The sequence below is a fragment of the Solea senegalensis genome, linkage group LG3 (assembly GCF_019176455.1).
Source record: "Solea senegalensis isolate Sse05_10M linkage group LG3, IFAPA_SoseM_1, whole genome shotgun sequence".
NCBI lineage: Eukaryota > Metazoa > Chordata > Actinopteri > Pleuronectiformes > Soleidae > Solea > Solea senegalensis.
The window spans coordinates 4004049-4020737 of NC_058023.1; the positions used below are offsets into that span (position 1 = coordinate 4004049).

At 39.5% G+C, this 16689-nt stretch overlaps 1 protein-coding gene across 4 annotated transcripts in view; it reads right to left on the bottom strand.

The window, feature by feature from the left end:
• The window catches only part of si:dkey-172j4.3 (diacylglycerol kinase eta), a 53777-nt gene that overhangs the window by 21717 nt on the left and 15371 nt on the right, over window positions 1-16689 (bottom strand). For 2 of the 4 annotated variants that reach the window (XM_044020639.1, XM_044020637.1), the window contains exon 1: window positions 784-1222. The exons of the other annotated variants lie outside the window; for them this stretch is intronic. In XM_044020639.1, coding sequence (XP_043876574.1) covers window positions 784-942 — 159 coding nt within the window. In that variant the 5' untranslated portion in view covers window positions 943-1222. Of the gene's footprint in view, window positions 1-783; window positions 1223-16689 lie in introns of those variants that run through there. 4 annotated transcript variants of the gene reach the window in all.

Below are 16689 nucleotides of genomic sequence, written 5' to 3' on the forward strand. Positions count from 1 at the left end.
TATTATTACTGTCCCAAAACTACAAAGAGATAAACATTAAAATTCTCACAATTGTAAATAAAGAATCTGCAAAAGCAAAAACTACCATATGGACTAAAATCAACCATTGAATTTGAAACAAAACCATTAAATTGCTGTAAACATGTAAATAAACAACCAGTAAATCCTAAATAAACTAATCAATTGGAGCCAAAAGTACAAATAAACCATTAAAACCTCAATAAACTAATCAATTTGCAGCTAAAAGTCAAAAACCAGCTACAGAACCACGTGTCGACTCTTCATGACGTCACTCACTCTTTTTTTAAAAAAGCGACAGTGTGAAGACATGAAAGTGAAAATGACAAACAGAAAACACAGAACCAACCACATGGAACCACCTCGACTTCACAAAGATTAAAATCAACCATTACATTCGGGATAAAACCATTCAATTGCTGTAAAGACGTAAATAAACAAGCAGTGAAGCTGAAAATAAACTGTACAAATATATAAAAGTACAAATAAACCATTAAACAACTCATTTTTAGCTTACACTGTTAAAATTTTAGCCACAGAACCATTTGTCGACTCTTTGTGACGTCACTCACTCTGTGTCAGTGTGAAAGTGTCTCTGGTCAGAGGACGTCAACATTCCAGACGTCAGAGTGAAAACAGGGACACAAAAACTACCATTGAAAAAGTTGAATTAAACCATTAAAAGTTGGAGAGTAGAACGTGTGGATTCAACCACAGAAGCATGCTGTGACCCTTGACCCCCCCCACACACACACGCGCGCTGACCTCTTCCACCACTGGACTCTCCCGTAGCTTCCTCCTGTGGCTGGCCTCCAGATGGTCGTCCAGGCTGAGCTGACCGTCGTCATCCTGCTCTCCTCCTCCGTCACAGCGAAACAACAGCGGCGCCATGCAGCAACCATTGGTCCGACACAAGCCCAGCATTGGCCGCACGCGCTGATGACCTCACTTCCTGCGATCGCTTGTTTCAAAAAAAATTATTGGGTCGTATTTATCCCGAGCTGCTGGTGCAAGGAGATTTAGAAGGTCTGAGTTTCTTCTTCTTCCTCTGGTGTTGTTTGGTTAAGTTTATCTGCTTTTATGACTTTAAAGAAGTTCAATCTTTTCTTCTTCTTCTTCTTCAGGGTAAACTTCACTTTCAGCTCTTCATTCTTCACTTTTCCACCTCAGCTCCTTCCACACCGGCTGTTCCTCAAACAATGCCAAGTCCTACTTCCTCCCTCTCAAACTTCCTTTGTGACGAGGCCATGCCCCCACAGGTGCACTTTGGGACACGCCTCCTCTGTCTGTCTGTCTGGAGATAAGGTGGAGCATGCAAATGAGCAGCTCACCTCAGGTGTGGTGTTCATGTCGGGTGTTTCCTGTAAGAACAAGCCCATTTCCTCCAGGCTAAATATAAAAGTTGAAGAACCTGTCGGACTGCACACAGAACACACACACACACACGTGCTGCCATTCTTTTAAGGATTCTATATTAACTCCCATTCATTTAGACAGCCTGAAAAATTCCTAATCACTAACCTTAACCATAACCAGTTAATGACTAACGCGAACCTTAACCCTAACCACAATTCAAAAATAATTTTTATCTTTGCTAAATATCACCTAAATATTTCATACTGGACCTTTCAATCTGTAACAATTATATAACTTGTAATCTGGATCAGATCTGGATGAAACTTGGTCTCTGGGTCGAGTGTCTGACACAATGTACACACGACTAATCTCGTTGAAATCTGATGAGTTTTGACTGAGATATAATAAAAAGAAATGACAGTTTTGCCCATTAAAAGATAGTGGGATTTCTTGAAATTTTGATTCACTTTTGTGACGTCATCAGTGGGAAGATTCTTACCAAAATTGAATGGGAACATACTTGGGTGACCACCTACCCATCACAAAAAATTCAGACTGATCTGACAAAAAACTGCACTCAGGAAGTTGCAAACAGGAGTTTAGGATAAGGTGAAATAAAAAAAATAAAAAATTCAATGTATTTGTCAAATCAGTTTTATTTGTATAGCGCCAAATCATAAGATACATTATCTCAAGGCACTATACATCAAGGAGAGCAGAGAACCCCAACAGTTCACACAATGTGCTAAATAAATGTTTGGTGATCAGAAGGTAGAAGGATTTTAAAAAGGTTTTTAAAATATGTCACCTGTGTGTTTGTGGAGTTTAAGTTTTTATTTATTCATCTAATAATAACACATTCAGGTGCTTTAAAAAAAGCTAATTAAAACACACACACACACACACACACACAGTCGCTGCAACAGACACTGACCCCCACGACCTTTCACGCGCAGCAGTGGCCGTGTGATCACGAGGAACGCAGTGACAATCTCAAAGTTTCACCACACCGGCCGCAGTTGCTGCTTTTGTCCAGCAGATGGCAGACTGAGAAAAGAGAGTGGAGGTGATGGAATGCATGAGTGAAAGAGTGAAGTGTGTATTTGTATATCTATGTATATTTATTGTGTGTGTGTGTGTATATATATATACATATATATATGTATACACATGTATATATGTATTGTGTATATACATGTATATGTATACATACATATACATGTATATGTATAGATGCATATATGTACATACTGTATATACATACATACACACATATACTTACATATATACGTACGTATACATATACAGATCAATGTTTCATTTATTTAATATTTAGTTTGTAATTTATTTTAAATGAAAAAACTGAAACTGTTTACCGCAAATGTGTTATTATAAAACTGTTATATTTAATCATCTACAAATAATAATAATTTGACAAATATATGGGCCCAAATTTTAAAAAATCCAATATGTCCATTTTTTTTCTTACATGTTTTGAAACTTCTGTTAAAATTTGCGACACATTGTATTGTAAACGTAATGTTTTCTATACACTGTCATATTGTGATTTTATTATTTATATGTGAACTAGCAAAGCTAGCGACGAAACTAGTGACGTTACTTTTTTTTATCTCCAAAAGATCACAGATTTGACGTTCCTCCATTGGTGATAACAGACAGAAAATGGCATGCAAATCAGAGCTGGTGAAACACGTTATATAATGCAAACAATAAGTAAAAGTGGTGCAAAATGGCTCAATGGCGCCCCCAAAGTTGAAACCCAGTAGGACAAGGCCCAAACCAAGTTGCACCAAATTGCACGAAACTTGGTGGAGACATGTCACAGCCCAAGACAAACAAAAAACTTTATTGGGACCATGGGCTCAACTCAACAAGTCGGCCATTTTGAATTTGGCACCCATCTTGGCAATTGACCTGTTTCATAAATGAACAAACGTGAATCCTACCAAACATAAAACGCGTCATAATTACCATTTAATGGCACTTAACTAAAACTATCATTTGCACATAATGGCCCAAGTGACTCAAGTCTGCTGTCGTTAATTACACAAACACACTTTCTCTTTCGCTTTCCTGACATTTTAACTTGGAACGCGCGCAGAGGCATGCGGGGTTGCCATGGCAACATCCCCGGCTTTCAGCATCAACCTTCAAGGATGACACACACACACACACACACACAGACGCATGATATATATACATATATATATATATATACATATAAAAGGTGAATTTATCATTGTTTTCACCTTTCTTCTGTTAATGAAACAGGAAGTTAACAAAGCTTCCTGTGCGTGTGTGCATGCGCGTGTGTCTCCACTGTCCTTGACAAACTTGTTATGCAAGAAACGGCAAGTAACACAGTGAGTCGCATAATTTGAAATAGGAACTGTTTGCCTCATCTGACATGTTTAAACACAACGTCTGACCACACACACACACACACACACACAGAGGAGTCAGAACAAGGCGTGGGAGGACTTTGCACCATGGCGACCACATCCTGTCTCATGTACCTTCGTGCATTTATTAATAGACTCACACACACACAGAGAGCAGTGACATGTGTAAAAACAGCCAGAGACAATCTGATGACACCCTGTCATACTTTGGATGGACAGACTGATGGAGACAGACACACACACCCAGACACTCTTGTACATCATTCTTCGTAAGGACACTGAGAGATATAATGCATTCCACTGATTCCCAAACACTGGGTCGGGGACCCACAAAAGAGGCACGTGAAAAATTTGGTTCGGAAACATCCAACATTTCCGTCACCTACGCGATTCCACTCAACTTTCACGTGGATCCTGACAGCCGCTGAGTTCACTTTTATGTGTTTATGTTTAAAAATAAATGATAAAATCCAGTAATAATTCATTTAGCAAACGTCTCCTGAACAGTTTTACAGATATGGCTTTAAATTTGTATTAACCCATAAGCCACCTGTTAAAGCCTTTAAAGTGTCCTCACTTTCCCCAAAATGTCTTCCTTTCTTATGGCTTCAAAGTCAAAACGGTCCTTTCAAAGATATACATACAAGTACACAAATAATGCATTCCCTAACTTTAACGTAACCCCTTAAACCAGGTCTTAACACTGAAAAGGCCTTTTTAAGTTGTGGAGCCCATACAAAATGTCCCTGCAAGGACAAAATGTCCTCACAAAGATATAGACGTACAAGTACAAACACACACATGTGCATATATCTTGTCTGCATGCAAACGTGTTTTTGAAATATCCCGTTTTTGCCTGTGAGGTTTATTCACTGAAGGACACATAATCTGCTGCTGGTGTGTGTGTGTGTAGGGATTATGCGGCATCACAGACAGATTTTGTCCATATGCTCCGACACACACACACACACAGTGTGTCTGGTGGTCAAGGTGGAAGAATCTCGCTAACGAGCAGAGATGATTAGAGAAAGCATCGTCGTCGCTGTTCGCTATTGACTTGCGATGTTCGTCACGTGCAGCGGTCGCACAAATAAACAGTGTGTGAGCCAGTGGAATAGGAAGAAGGAAAGAAGGATGAGAGGAAAAGAAGAAGAGAATGAAACACGCATGTGTGTTCCTGTAATAATGCTTCACATTTAAGACATTCAATTAAAAGAGTCAAGGTCATGAATTACAACACACACACACACAAACACAATAAGTAAACAAAAATGGAGGTTGCGTTGTTATGGGAGATGAGTGATTTCCACGGCAACCTGTGGGAGCTTGACTCGTCGCGTTCAAAACTCACTGTAATTTCACTAAACTTTGAATTCAAACATTTGGCAAAATATGAAGCTAAATTTGTTTATTTCACTGAGACCATCCATTCCACCGTCATTAACGTGGGTCTGTCCGTTTGTTAGCAATGCTAACACCACCAAATCTACGCGAGAAATCACTAACCCGTCACAAAACGACTAAACTTTACTCTGAAGTACCCAGCACATCTCTGTTTTAAAAGCAGCTAGCAGTTAGCCATTAGCAGTGTGTTGAACTATTGCCAGTTGGCAGTGTTTTTGAAATGTGAACAAGGTAAAAGTCCTGTGTCTCCCCCTAATGCTGACAGGCTCTCTAGCATCCTGTAGCTGCTAGCGGTTAGCTGTTAGACTAGCTCATGTTTTTAAAGACAAATTATTTAATAAAAACGATAGTTTTTTTTTTCCTGTTGTGGATTAACAGTACCACAACAGACACTTTACTTTAATTTTAACGTTATACTGATCATTGGGGTTAGGGTTACAGACACTGTATTTAAATCCCCTTTAATTCCAATTGAATTAAATTAATTGTCGTATTTAATGTTAACATACAGACATTTGGGTCAATTTGACCTATTTTTGATCAATTTAGGTGTATATATAATTTAGCCTAAAATGTGATGAGTCAAGTGATGAGGTGACCTAGCCTGGGTGAGTCCTTTGAGTCTTGATATATTCTTTAGATGACAGTATGCAGACTTTGTGCGTATTTCAATGCGCCATGAAAACAAAAAAGATTTCCAGCTTGGTTTTGGGGTTTTAACGCAAGTGACTGAAGGTGAGTCACAACTTTGACTCTTTCATACTTAGCTCTGAAGATAATTATCTCTGTTTTGTCTTTGGTTAGCTTAAGAAAGTGTCAGATGATATGGTGATGTAAATTTGCATTTCATCTGCAGAGTTGTGGTAACATATTTTGCGGTTTTTCAGAATCTGAGCTTGTGGAAGCAGGTAAATGACAAGAAAGGCCCCAGAATTGAGCCTTGGGGAACTCCACTGGTCATTTTTATCTGCTCGGATCTGTGATTGCCAATAGACTCAAAGTAATCCCTGTCCAATAAGTATGATCCGAGCCAGTGAAGCACTGAACCTGAAAGATCCACCCAGTTTTGCATCTGTCTGTCAAGTGTACAATTCCGTACAGAAGCCTAGTAAGAGAAGGGAAGTTGGCTTGTAACCCAAAGATCATCGGTTCGAATCCCACCAGGTCAATGGCAGGGGTACCGCTCAGCAAGGTAACCAATCGTCATTGCTCTCCATGGACTGGGTTAATTGGACATTCAAAATTGTCTCCAGCCATGAGCGAGGACATTCAATGTCTTTCGAGTAACAAACCCAATCCCAGATAAATGGGACGGCCGTGTCAGGAAGGACACCTGGTGTCAAAACTTTCTAAAATTAAAGGTGAGTGAAAAATTTGAATAACTGGACCAAACTCTTTGGTACTTTAACAATTTCTGAAATGACTTGATTATTATGTATACTACAATAGTAGAACAACTGTACATACAGTACAGTAATGTCCTATAGTACTGCAGTACATTGCTGGTCACTTGTTACTCCTTTTTCTCTCTCTCTGCCTCTTTCATTCCGTCTTTATTTCTTCTTCCTTCCCCCCCTTTTTTTTCTCTACACATTAACTCTCATTCTTTGCCTCGGATCAATATCACTCTTCCATCTCCGTTTCTCCTTTTAAGCCGGACTGTCTGTTTACTGCACAGATCAATACCTCCTCTTCCCTTTGTTTTATTTTACACTCCTCTGCTTTCTTCATCTCCTCTTTTAACCCTATTTTCACCACCTACTGTGTCCACAGTCTGTTTTGATTGAGCTACAAAATGTCTTCCGTCCTCCATCCATCATCCTGGCCTCTTTTTTTTCTTCTGCTTTGCATCCCAAACATGATTTGAATGTTAAATAAAACTAATTTAACTGTATTATTTTATCTTCAGGTCTAAAATGCCCCAAATTTTAAAATGTATTAAGTAATTTCATTGGCTAATTAAAGAATGTATGATTTGAATGCTGAATAACTTTACCTAAGAATGATTTGAATGATTTGAATGGTCAATAAAATTGCATATATTGCATATTAGATAAAATTGTCTTCATTATATACTTTACCTTCAGATGCAAAATATCCACAATTTAAAGTTTAAAGTTAAAGTCATTACATTAGAATAGAATGCCCTTGTACACTGTATAATGACAATAAAAATCAAGACTGTATGATTTCAATTTTAGATAAAATGACTCAAAGTATATATTTTATCTTCAGGTGTAAAGTTTTTTAAATGTTAACATTTGAAAATTTTACAATTGGAGAAATTGGAGCAGTAACTCAAAGTTAAAGTAATGTCATTGGCTTATTAACGACTTTATAATTTGACTGTTAAATAAAATTGATTTAAGTTGAATATTTTACCTTGAGACCTTAAATTTACTAAAATTTTAAGATGAAAAAGAAATTTGAGAAATTGGAGCAGCTATTCTATCAAAGTCATTTAAATAGTCAATTTAAGATTGTAAATAAAATAGTATAACCTTCAAGTCTTCAAGAAAAATTGGAGCCATAATTCATTTCAATTGAAAATTTAAAAATGTGAGATTTCAATTTTGAATAAAATTCCTTTAATTGTATTGGTGATTTAATTAATTCAAGAGAAGGCAGTTTATTAGGTACACCAATTGAATGTTATACAACAGTGATACAACCAAAATTACACTGTATGCACATTAAACATCGATTTTTAAGTTCATGGTTATTTTTGGGGCTTGTTTCTGTTATTATTTTGTTTACCCGTTCATATGAGGGTTCATATGGTAAAAGCTCTCGATTGAGTTTAACTGGTCCTTTTTGTTTTGTGACCTGTCCAACTTTAGACCAACTTCACTGTTTATCAATAGTTTATGTCTGACTTAAAGGATTAGTTACACTAAAAACAAAATGATCGGTGATTTTAGAGCCTCTCTCCTCTGTCTCTGCGGGGTTGTTGTTTTTTTTTTTTGTTGTTTTTTTTTTTAATGTGATGGATGGAACAGATTCTACTCCTGTCTAGACCATAATAATCTGCACAAAAAAATCATCCTGCACAGTCTGGTGGTTTGAACGGTTTGACATAGTGGATGAGGATTAAAGGCTCAATTTGTTGAACTTTGTACTGTAGGTGTGATAATGATCAAAGCTGAGACTTTATTTCTTTTATCAGAATTTTATCAGGAATATTTTCATCTCCAAAGATTACTTCTTGTGGATGCGTGTGTGTGTGTGTGTGTAGGTGTAAGTGTATATACTGTATATGTACACACACACACATATGTATATGTATATATATTTAAAATACAAGATAAATAGACTAGTTGAAATTCTGTTCTGCAGGAAAAAACAATGTTGCAAACCACAAAGATAACAAAACATGACAATAAAATGTATATATTTGACACTTGACATCATCATTTTTTGAAGTTTGAAAAAAAAAACCTGACAGACATTTTAACCGTTTCCTGACAATTTCTGGACCAAAATATGAATCGATGATGTGAGAAAATGAAGATTTAGTCTAAAATTGGACTAAAAGCTAAAGTTAGCAACAAAGAAAGAACAATGCGACTCTATTTTGAGGATTTAATCACATGGTTTTACGACACAACCACATCCAGGGCGTGTCCAAGTGCTGGTTTAACTGTGAAAAAAAAGGCCACTGCCTCAGGCATATGCTTCAAAAAAGATTAAACTACCCTGTTTTATTCAATCATGGGTGTGTTTTGGATGCAACATGAAATCAGAGGCAGGTGAACTTGCACCTATTGATCGTAATTTTAAGGAGCAGGTTTTTCCAGTAAAAAAGGGACATCATTTCCCCGCAGAGCTCGGTTTAAATGCTTTTGTCTGTGTGCCATAATTGGTCAGTTAACTGAACAATCAAAATAATTGCAGTTGCTATAAATATCTAGATAATGTTCCCAAATGATAACAGTGAATGAAACATGGCACCAGTGGCTTTAGGACCTGGTTTTTCATAGTCATTAACAAACCTTCTCTCAATATCAACATGCCTGTTGGCACTTAAATGAGCCTCCAGTGGAACTATGCTGTGTTTTTACCCCGATTTAAGAGCTGCAGAGTCACTGTGATGGTTAAATGTCTTGTTGCAGGGGAGATTTGGGGAATGTCTCCACTGACCCCTACTGTCCCTTAAGGGAAAACCAGCCTTGCAAGATCAACCCAGGGGCCAACCCGGCGGCCAACCCGGCGGCCAACCCGGCGGCCAACCCGGCGGCCAACCCGGCGGCCAACCCGGCGGCCAACCCGGCATCCTCAGAGTCAGAAGGTCTTGCGAGAAACACAAATTGCTTCAGGGTACTCGACACTCCGGGGGTCACGATCTCAGGATATTTTTGTCTTTCAAGATGGTCATCATGTGGGATTATCAATCACAGCGTCACAGATTCTTGCCGTGTCTTGTTTGGGCGACTGACAACACCACAAGGGTGGATGGGTTTCAAATCCAGGACTCATGACAAGTGATTGAGGCCAATTTTCTGTCCCAGTCTCTCCTGGGCCACCTGGGCCACATTATAAAACCAAACCTGCAGGCCGTACAAAACCTGACCGAGGGTCGTGATTAGTCATGTCTGCTTTAGGCAATCTGAGAGCTAACAATAGAAACACAACTGAGCGAAAAGTACTCAAAATGTTTTCAGTCGGATTTATTTTGTTCTTGGTTTTTTGGCTTGTTTTATGAACAAAAACCTTTGGACAATTATCGCTACTCCTGTTTTTTTTGTTTTCTTTAAATATGCTATATAAAATGTATCGTAACGAACCCTAACCCAACACATGAAGACATAAGACATGAAAATGCATTTGGTAAAGTCTGAACATGTGACATTTAAACACGCCCCCCCATCATGTCCATATAAGGAGTTGTGTATTATTCCCACAGCGATTTACTAAGGTTTAAAAAAACCTTGAGACAAATAAAAAACAGCAAGACAGAGTAATTATGAAACAGTGAACTTTGACAACAGGCTTGAAAAAGCAACCAAAAGTGTTGAAATACTAAACTGTAGGGACTTGCACAAGCGGCCTGGCCATGATTGCCTCATGTAAAAGTGTGGCAGTGTGCTATTAAAGAGGGCTCCTCTCCTGGTCGTCACGTCCTCCTACACCTCTCCATCTCTCCGTTTCACCACTTCACTCCCTCCCTCCCTCACTCACTCACTCTCTCGCCCACCTTTTCCATCTCTGCCTCCACTACTTTCCCCCTTTCCGCTTCAAGCGTTTATACAAAACTGGCATGCGGCGTCCACGGGAGAATAAATCAACACACATAAACACGCTGACGGAAACACGTGGACTCATGGTCTTGACAATCTTCCAACGCACTGATGCTGTATTTGTTTAACAAAGTGACCTTCTATATTTAGACTCCACGTCCCAGAGGACGCTCTAAAAATGGACTGTGACTGTGTGTGTGGCTACTTTCGTTTTATCTGCTTGTCTTGTTCTGAACATGTCTGAATTCTTGTGGTGTGCGAGTGAGAAATTCCTCTGGAAAAACAGAACCGACGGCAGCGTCTGCGCTCGGGGTTTTTCCCACACACGGGCACAAAACAACCACAAAGGCCCGGCGCGTTTGCGTGCGTTGAAGTGCGTGCGCTCAGATCCATGGATCAATGATGGCGTCCACGTTTCTCAACATGAATATTTCATTTCTGACCTCCTTCTGTCCTTTCTTACATCCACGTTGTTTTGTTTTAAGGCTCCAGAGTCGAGGGATCTGGTGGAGGTGGAGAGAGTGAAGGATTACCTCATGTGTGTAGTTTTCATATATGTGGAGTGTGTGTGTGTGTGTGTGTGTGGGCGGCCGCTGTATATTAACGAGGATGGTCTCTGTGTCTTTTCAGTGTTTCATGTTTCCAGCGTCATGTGAAGTGGAAACACATTTTTGTAGCAAAAGCATGAAAAACAAAGCAGGGAAAAAAAGCTGATAGTTTTTTTATTCGATTTATTCGAATTGCGATATCAGAAGGAACAGTCATTTTCATATGAATAGGATTATTCTGATATTCACTGGAAAAACATGTTTAAAATGATTGTGACTGTGGAGATATCTGTGCAGATCTGTGAGAAACAAAGACATTCTCTTTAGTCTGTAGAATAAGACGTGAATTTACCAAGACAATCATTCATCTAAAATAAAGCCTTTTACAAATATTGCACCTCCTGCGGTTTGAAAATTGCAGTAGGCTGTACTGAGATTTTGAAAAAAAATTGCTTAATTTTTCAGCCCTACTTTATTTCATTTATTTCTAAGAAATTCCCTTTAAACTGTTTCTTTTTTTTAACTACTTTTCAGTTATTTAACAATGAGGAAGTAGATTGTTGTGTTGAATTTATACAGATTTTTAACAAATATTTGCATCTTTATACAATATGGAATGATCAAAGTGCAATTTTAATCATTTATGATTAAAATGTCACATAAAAACCATACAAAAATTGTCCTTATATTGTATTTTTAAGTCACAAAAATGAATTTCTACAAACTGTTTGTGTATAAAGTTACCCACTGGAAAGGTGGAGTTCAACAAAGCTGCTAAACGGGTATCATTTTCCAATCAATGATGTTCACACGACTTCAGGTGTGATATTTCCAAAATTCTGCGATTTCCAAAAAATTTAATGTTGGATTTGAGGTGTAACTTATTTAATTGGCATATTAAAGACTGTAAGATTTTTAATGTTAAATAAAATTGCTTTAAGTATATATTTTTTTCAAAATTTTGCGATTTGAATTTTTTTAAGGTTAGAGAAATTGGAGGTGTAGTTCAATTAAAGATGATACAATTGAACTGTTTAAGTATATTTTTTACTTGTAGGTCTAGAATTTCTGGCAATTGTTTAAAATTCAGTTATCCACGGTTGGAAAAATGATCATTGCAAACAAAATTACCAGCGTTTTAGACAGGTTGGAGGGTTTGGTGCTGTAAAAAATAACAATAATAAGTATTTACATCATTAAAACGTGACCCACATTTACCTAAATCTAAGAGAACAATTCGCCACTTGACCGTTTTCCTCGCCACCGTGACACGTCGCCAAAGATTTGACAAATGAGAGAAGAAAAGAAGATGGTCTATTAAATAATAAATATATATATAAATAAAATGAGCAGATGGAGAGGGGGAGAGAGAGAGAGAGAGAGAGAGGGAGAGAGGTGTGGTCAAGATGGTTCCCGTGTGAGAACATTATCTGTGTGTGTTAATGTGATACTATACTTGCTCAATGTGTCCCTGTATGTTAATGTGAAAACAAGTTTGTGTTAATCTGACAGGCAATAGACACTACACACACACACACACACACACACACACACACACATAGACGAAAAGAGGTAAAGAAAGCCAGAATAAGAGAATACAGAAAGACCAAAAACGAAGCAAGAAGAGGGAACAAAAGGAGACGAAAAACATGAAAAGGTGAAAAAGCTAAGAGTCAAAAGGAGGAACAGACAAAAAGAAGAACAACTGAAGTAGAAAGAAAAGGAAGTTGGGGCATAAACAAAGCGAGAGAACAGTTTGGGATTCACCAAATACAGTAATCGTCTGTTTCTAGAATAGACTCGGCTTCTCAAACATAGACACGGAACGACAGAAATAGACTTTCTACAAAGGAGTTTGCAGAGTGGTTAGTGGTGTGTGTGTGTGTGTGTTTGCAGACGACTCTCAGTTCTCCGTCTGTCAGATTGAAGGGAATCCTGCAAACACACACACACACACACACCGGCAAACACACACCTGCAAACACACACACTCACACAGCTGCAGAGAGACCCACACGTGGTGAACCATGCCATGATCTTATCGCGTGCACTCGTGCACTCACTCATTCATCTACAACACGGCAACAACAGCATGTGGTGTTTCGGCAAAATTCACACCTGTTCAAATACACCCAGACCGTGCTTGGTTGACATCAAATTCAAGGACTTTCCAGGACCAATTCCCTCAAATTCAAGCACCCATGAGAGGGCAACCTGTAAGCGCCTCTTCGCCAATGGCATCCACTTTTATTGATTTACAGCAAGCTCTGCATCTGAACTGAAGTGATTGTCCTTGAGATCTTGGTCAAAATCAGTCTTTGTAATTCTCTTTGGTGAGACAGGATGGAGCAGTCTGTTGTTGGTAAAGAGAGAGCTAAACTGGAAGGCAAGGCTCTCGATTCACCAGTTGATCTATGTTCCAACCCTCACCAACAGTCGGAGTTTTGGTTAATGACACAAAAAACAAGATCGTGAATACAGGCCCAAGAGATATAGGATGAGGAGCTTGGACAGCCAGCGCCTCAGAGTAGAACCACTGCTTCTCCGTGTCGAGAAGACCCAGTTGAGGTGATTCAGGCATCTTGATGCCCCCTGGACGCCTCCCTGGAAAGATGTTCTAGGCATGTCCTTGCGGGAGGCCAACCCAAGACATGCCAGTTGAGGTGGTTCGGGCATCAAGTTAGGATGCCTCCGAGACGCCTCCCTGGGGAATTGTTGCAGGCATGTCCTTCTGGCAGAAGTCTGGGAGGCCGACCCAGGATTATATCTCTCGGCTGGCCTGGGAACACCTTGACATCACTGGCAGAAGTGGTTGGGAGAGGACGGTCTGGGCTTTCCTGCTAAGGCTGCTGCCCCCATGACCCGGATCCGGATAAGCGGAAGACAACGGAACGGAAGAGGGCCAGAGATCTTGGAATTTGCATTTTCCAGGCATCATGCCATTTGTCCTCTCTTGTGTAACGTTACTCGCTCATTGTTGACAGTGGACACCGCTAGTAATTGGGACTCGACGTTTGTTCTGCGTAGTCCTAGTCTACGTGCGTAACACTAACCCGTCAAGCAATGCAGGGCGGATGAAACAGTGGATGGGCGTCGTAACAAACAAGGGAGACATTTTCCTTAATATCAATTTAAATTGTTTCTTGCACAAAATTCAAGCACTTTCAATGACCCATGTCTATTTACAAAAACTTTTTTTTTAATTCACAAACTTTCAAGGATTTCAAGAACCAAGATGAGGAAACTGATTCAAACACACTCACCTACAGTAAAATCACATTATTTACATGTTTTTGTATGTAAATTATTAATACGCCCACACATATATGCAGTTCACATATGATCAGTGTCACTCATATGTATAAATAGCCGTTCTGTTTAATAACAAGTGTTTGCATTTACATGTTTGTACGCTTATTTGCATACACAGGCTTAAACACAGCTATTCTTGGTAGGACTTTGTATAATGTTGTCTTAGCAACCTAATCACAGCCTCATGCTGCGTTCCATTTGCAATCAGAAGTCGGACACTTGGAGCAACTTCAACTTCAGCATACCCCAAATTAGGATTCTAAAAAGGCCGCCTCTATACAAAGACTGCTACTTTTAACATTGATAGCACTTCTGTCGTATTTGTTTCAGTCGTACATGTAGTACTATTTAACCTTGATCCGTAGACAAACCGTGTTGCTACGCGGTTTGTGTGCACCGAATGGTATTGCTAACAATGGCTAACGTAGCTACTACTTTACATTACATGTCATTTAGCAGACGCTTTTATCCAAAGCGACTTACAATGGAATTGATAACAAACAGCCAGGGGAAAGCCATGAACTCGGAGGTGAAATCACTTTCAGCACTTCCAGCTTCCGACATCCAAGTTCTGATGTAAATGGAACGCAGAAACCACAAACTAGCACTTAACTAATTATTGCCCAACACTAGCATTAACTAAACACAACTCGCCAGTTGATCCACACTTTAGCGGCCGACTCACTGAGGGCCCGTCCACACAGAAATGGGTTGAGGTGAATATGCATATTTTTTTGTCGGAGAGTCATTCCGTCCACATGGAGACGGCGTTTTAGGGGACCTGAAATGGTATTTTTCGAAAACGCCTCCCAGAGAGAAAATCTCAAAACACTGACCAGTATCGGACCGATACTGACCAATACAGATTCCCATCCCTAGTTTTCAGTTGTACTCGCTCCATGTTGCTGTCGCCTCCATCTATCTGGACAAGAAACAAATCACTTCCTGTGCGCAGGATGTGCGGGAATGTCACCGGGCGACACGAGATCTAAACACCGCTACACTGAGAAACACAGAGAGAGAGAGTCATGTGGAGCTGATGGACTCAACCAGCAGTGTTTGAACCCAGTTAGCAGTTGTTGAATGTAACAGACATTTGTTTAGGTTGTTGTTACAGTTGAAAGTCACACACTGCAGCTTTAATACCAGCAGAGGTAAGCGAGTACTATTTCACACGCACGCAAAACATAGGACGCACTGTATGTAGGACACGTCTTATGTTTGGTGTTGAAAACAAAGCTTGCATCAGATAATCCAGTTAGTGAAAACACACACACACACACACACACACACCTACTTTAAATACAAAGGCGTCTACTCTAACCAGCCTCCTCCCTCCATTACACTCAACAAACACATCTCTAGTTTCACAAACATCCCAGTTTTGATGCGGCTATTCTTCTCAGGACTCTGCACTGACGTCCATTCATTTACTCAGACTAAGAAAAGTGTCTTATCACTAACTTTAACCATAACCACATTATGTCAATGATGCGTCTTCACTCAGATATAAAATGTGTGCGTACTTTCATTTGTTACCTCTTAAGGACCTTTTTATGGGTCATAAACACTGATTTAACCTTAACACTAAAGCCAAGTCTTAAACCATTAACAGCCCATTTAAGATGTGAGAGAACGTGAGGACTCGCCAACATGTCCTCACTTCCTGTGGTTTTGGTCGTCACAAAGATGTATGTAGAAGAACAAACACACCCAGGTTTGTACGGCTTGTCTTCTTAGGACTCCGCTTTGGCGTCCATTAATTTACACCGACTAAAAAAAAAAAGTCTTATCCCTAACCTTAACCACAATTAAAACCTAAATCCTATAAACTTAACCAGTTGCTCAAAAATTAGGCTCCTCTGCCTCATTGGGATACCTCAACCTTAACTAATTCATCCTTAACCCTACGACTTCCTCACTTCCTGTAGTTTATATGTCGTTTGGTCCTCACAAAGGTGTATGAACAAGAACACACACACACCAGTGAGTCCTCCCTCCTCACACTGACATCTGATCGGATCATGTGTGTGTGTGTGAGAGAGATCTCTGCTCTAAGTTTCAGAGGAAGTGGCTTCTCTCTTGCAAACATCAGTTTCTTTACTGGTAAAATTCAGAACTTTGGATGTGTGTGTGTTAGAGGGTGTGTGTGTGCGCGGCGGCTTCATTACCCAGATTGAAAAGCCGTGAACACAATAAAGAAACATGGTTTTTGCGCGTTTGTTGTCTTTCTGATGAGATGCCAACACCTCGAACTCTGATATGATTCACCGTCTGGCTCTCGGTGTTTAAGCTCCATGACTCAGCAAAAGAGAGAGAGCGGCAGACGCAGAGGCAGCCGGAGACAAAAGGCCGAGTCAGGGAGCGAGATGGAGATGGAGAGAAATTGGT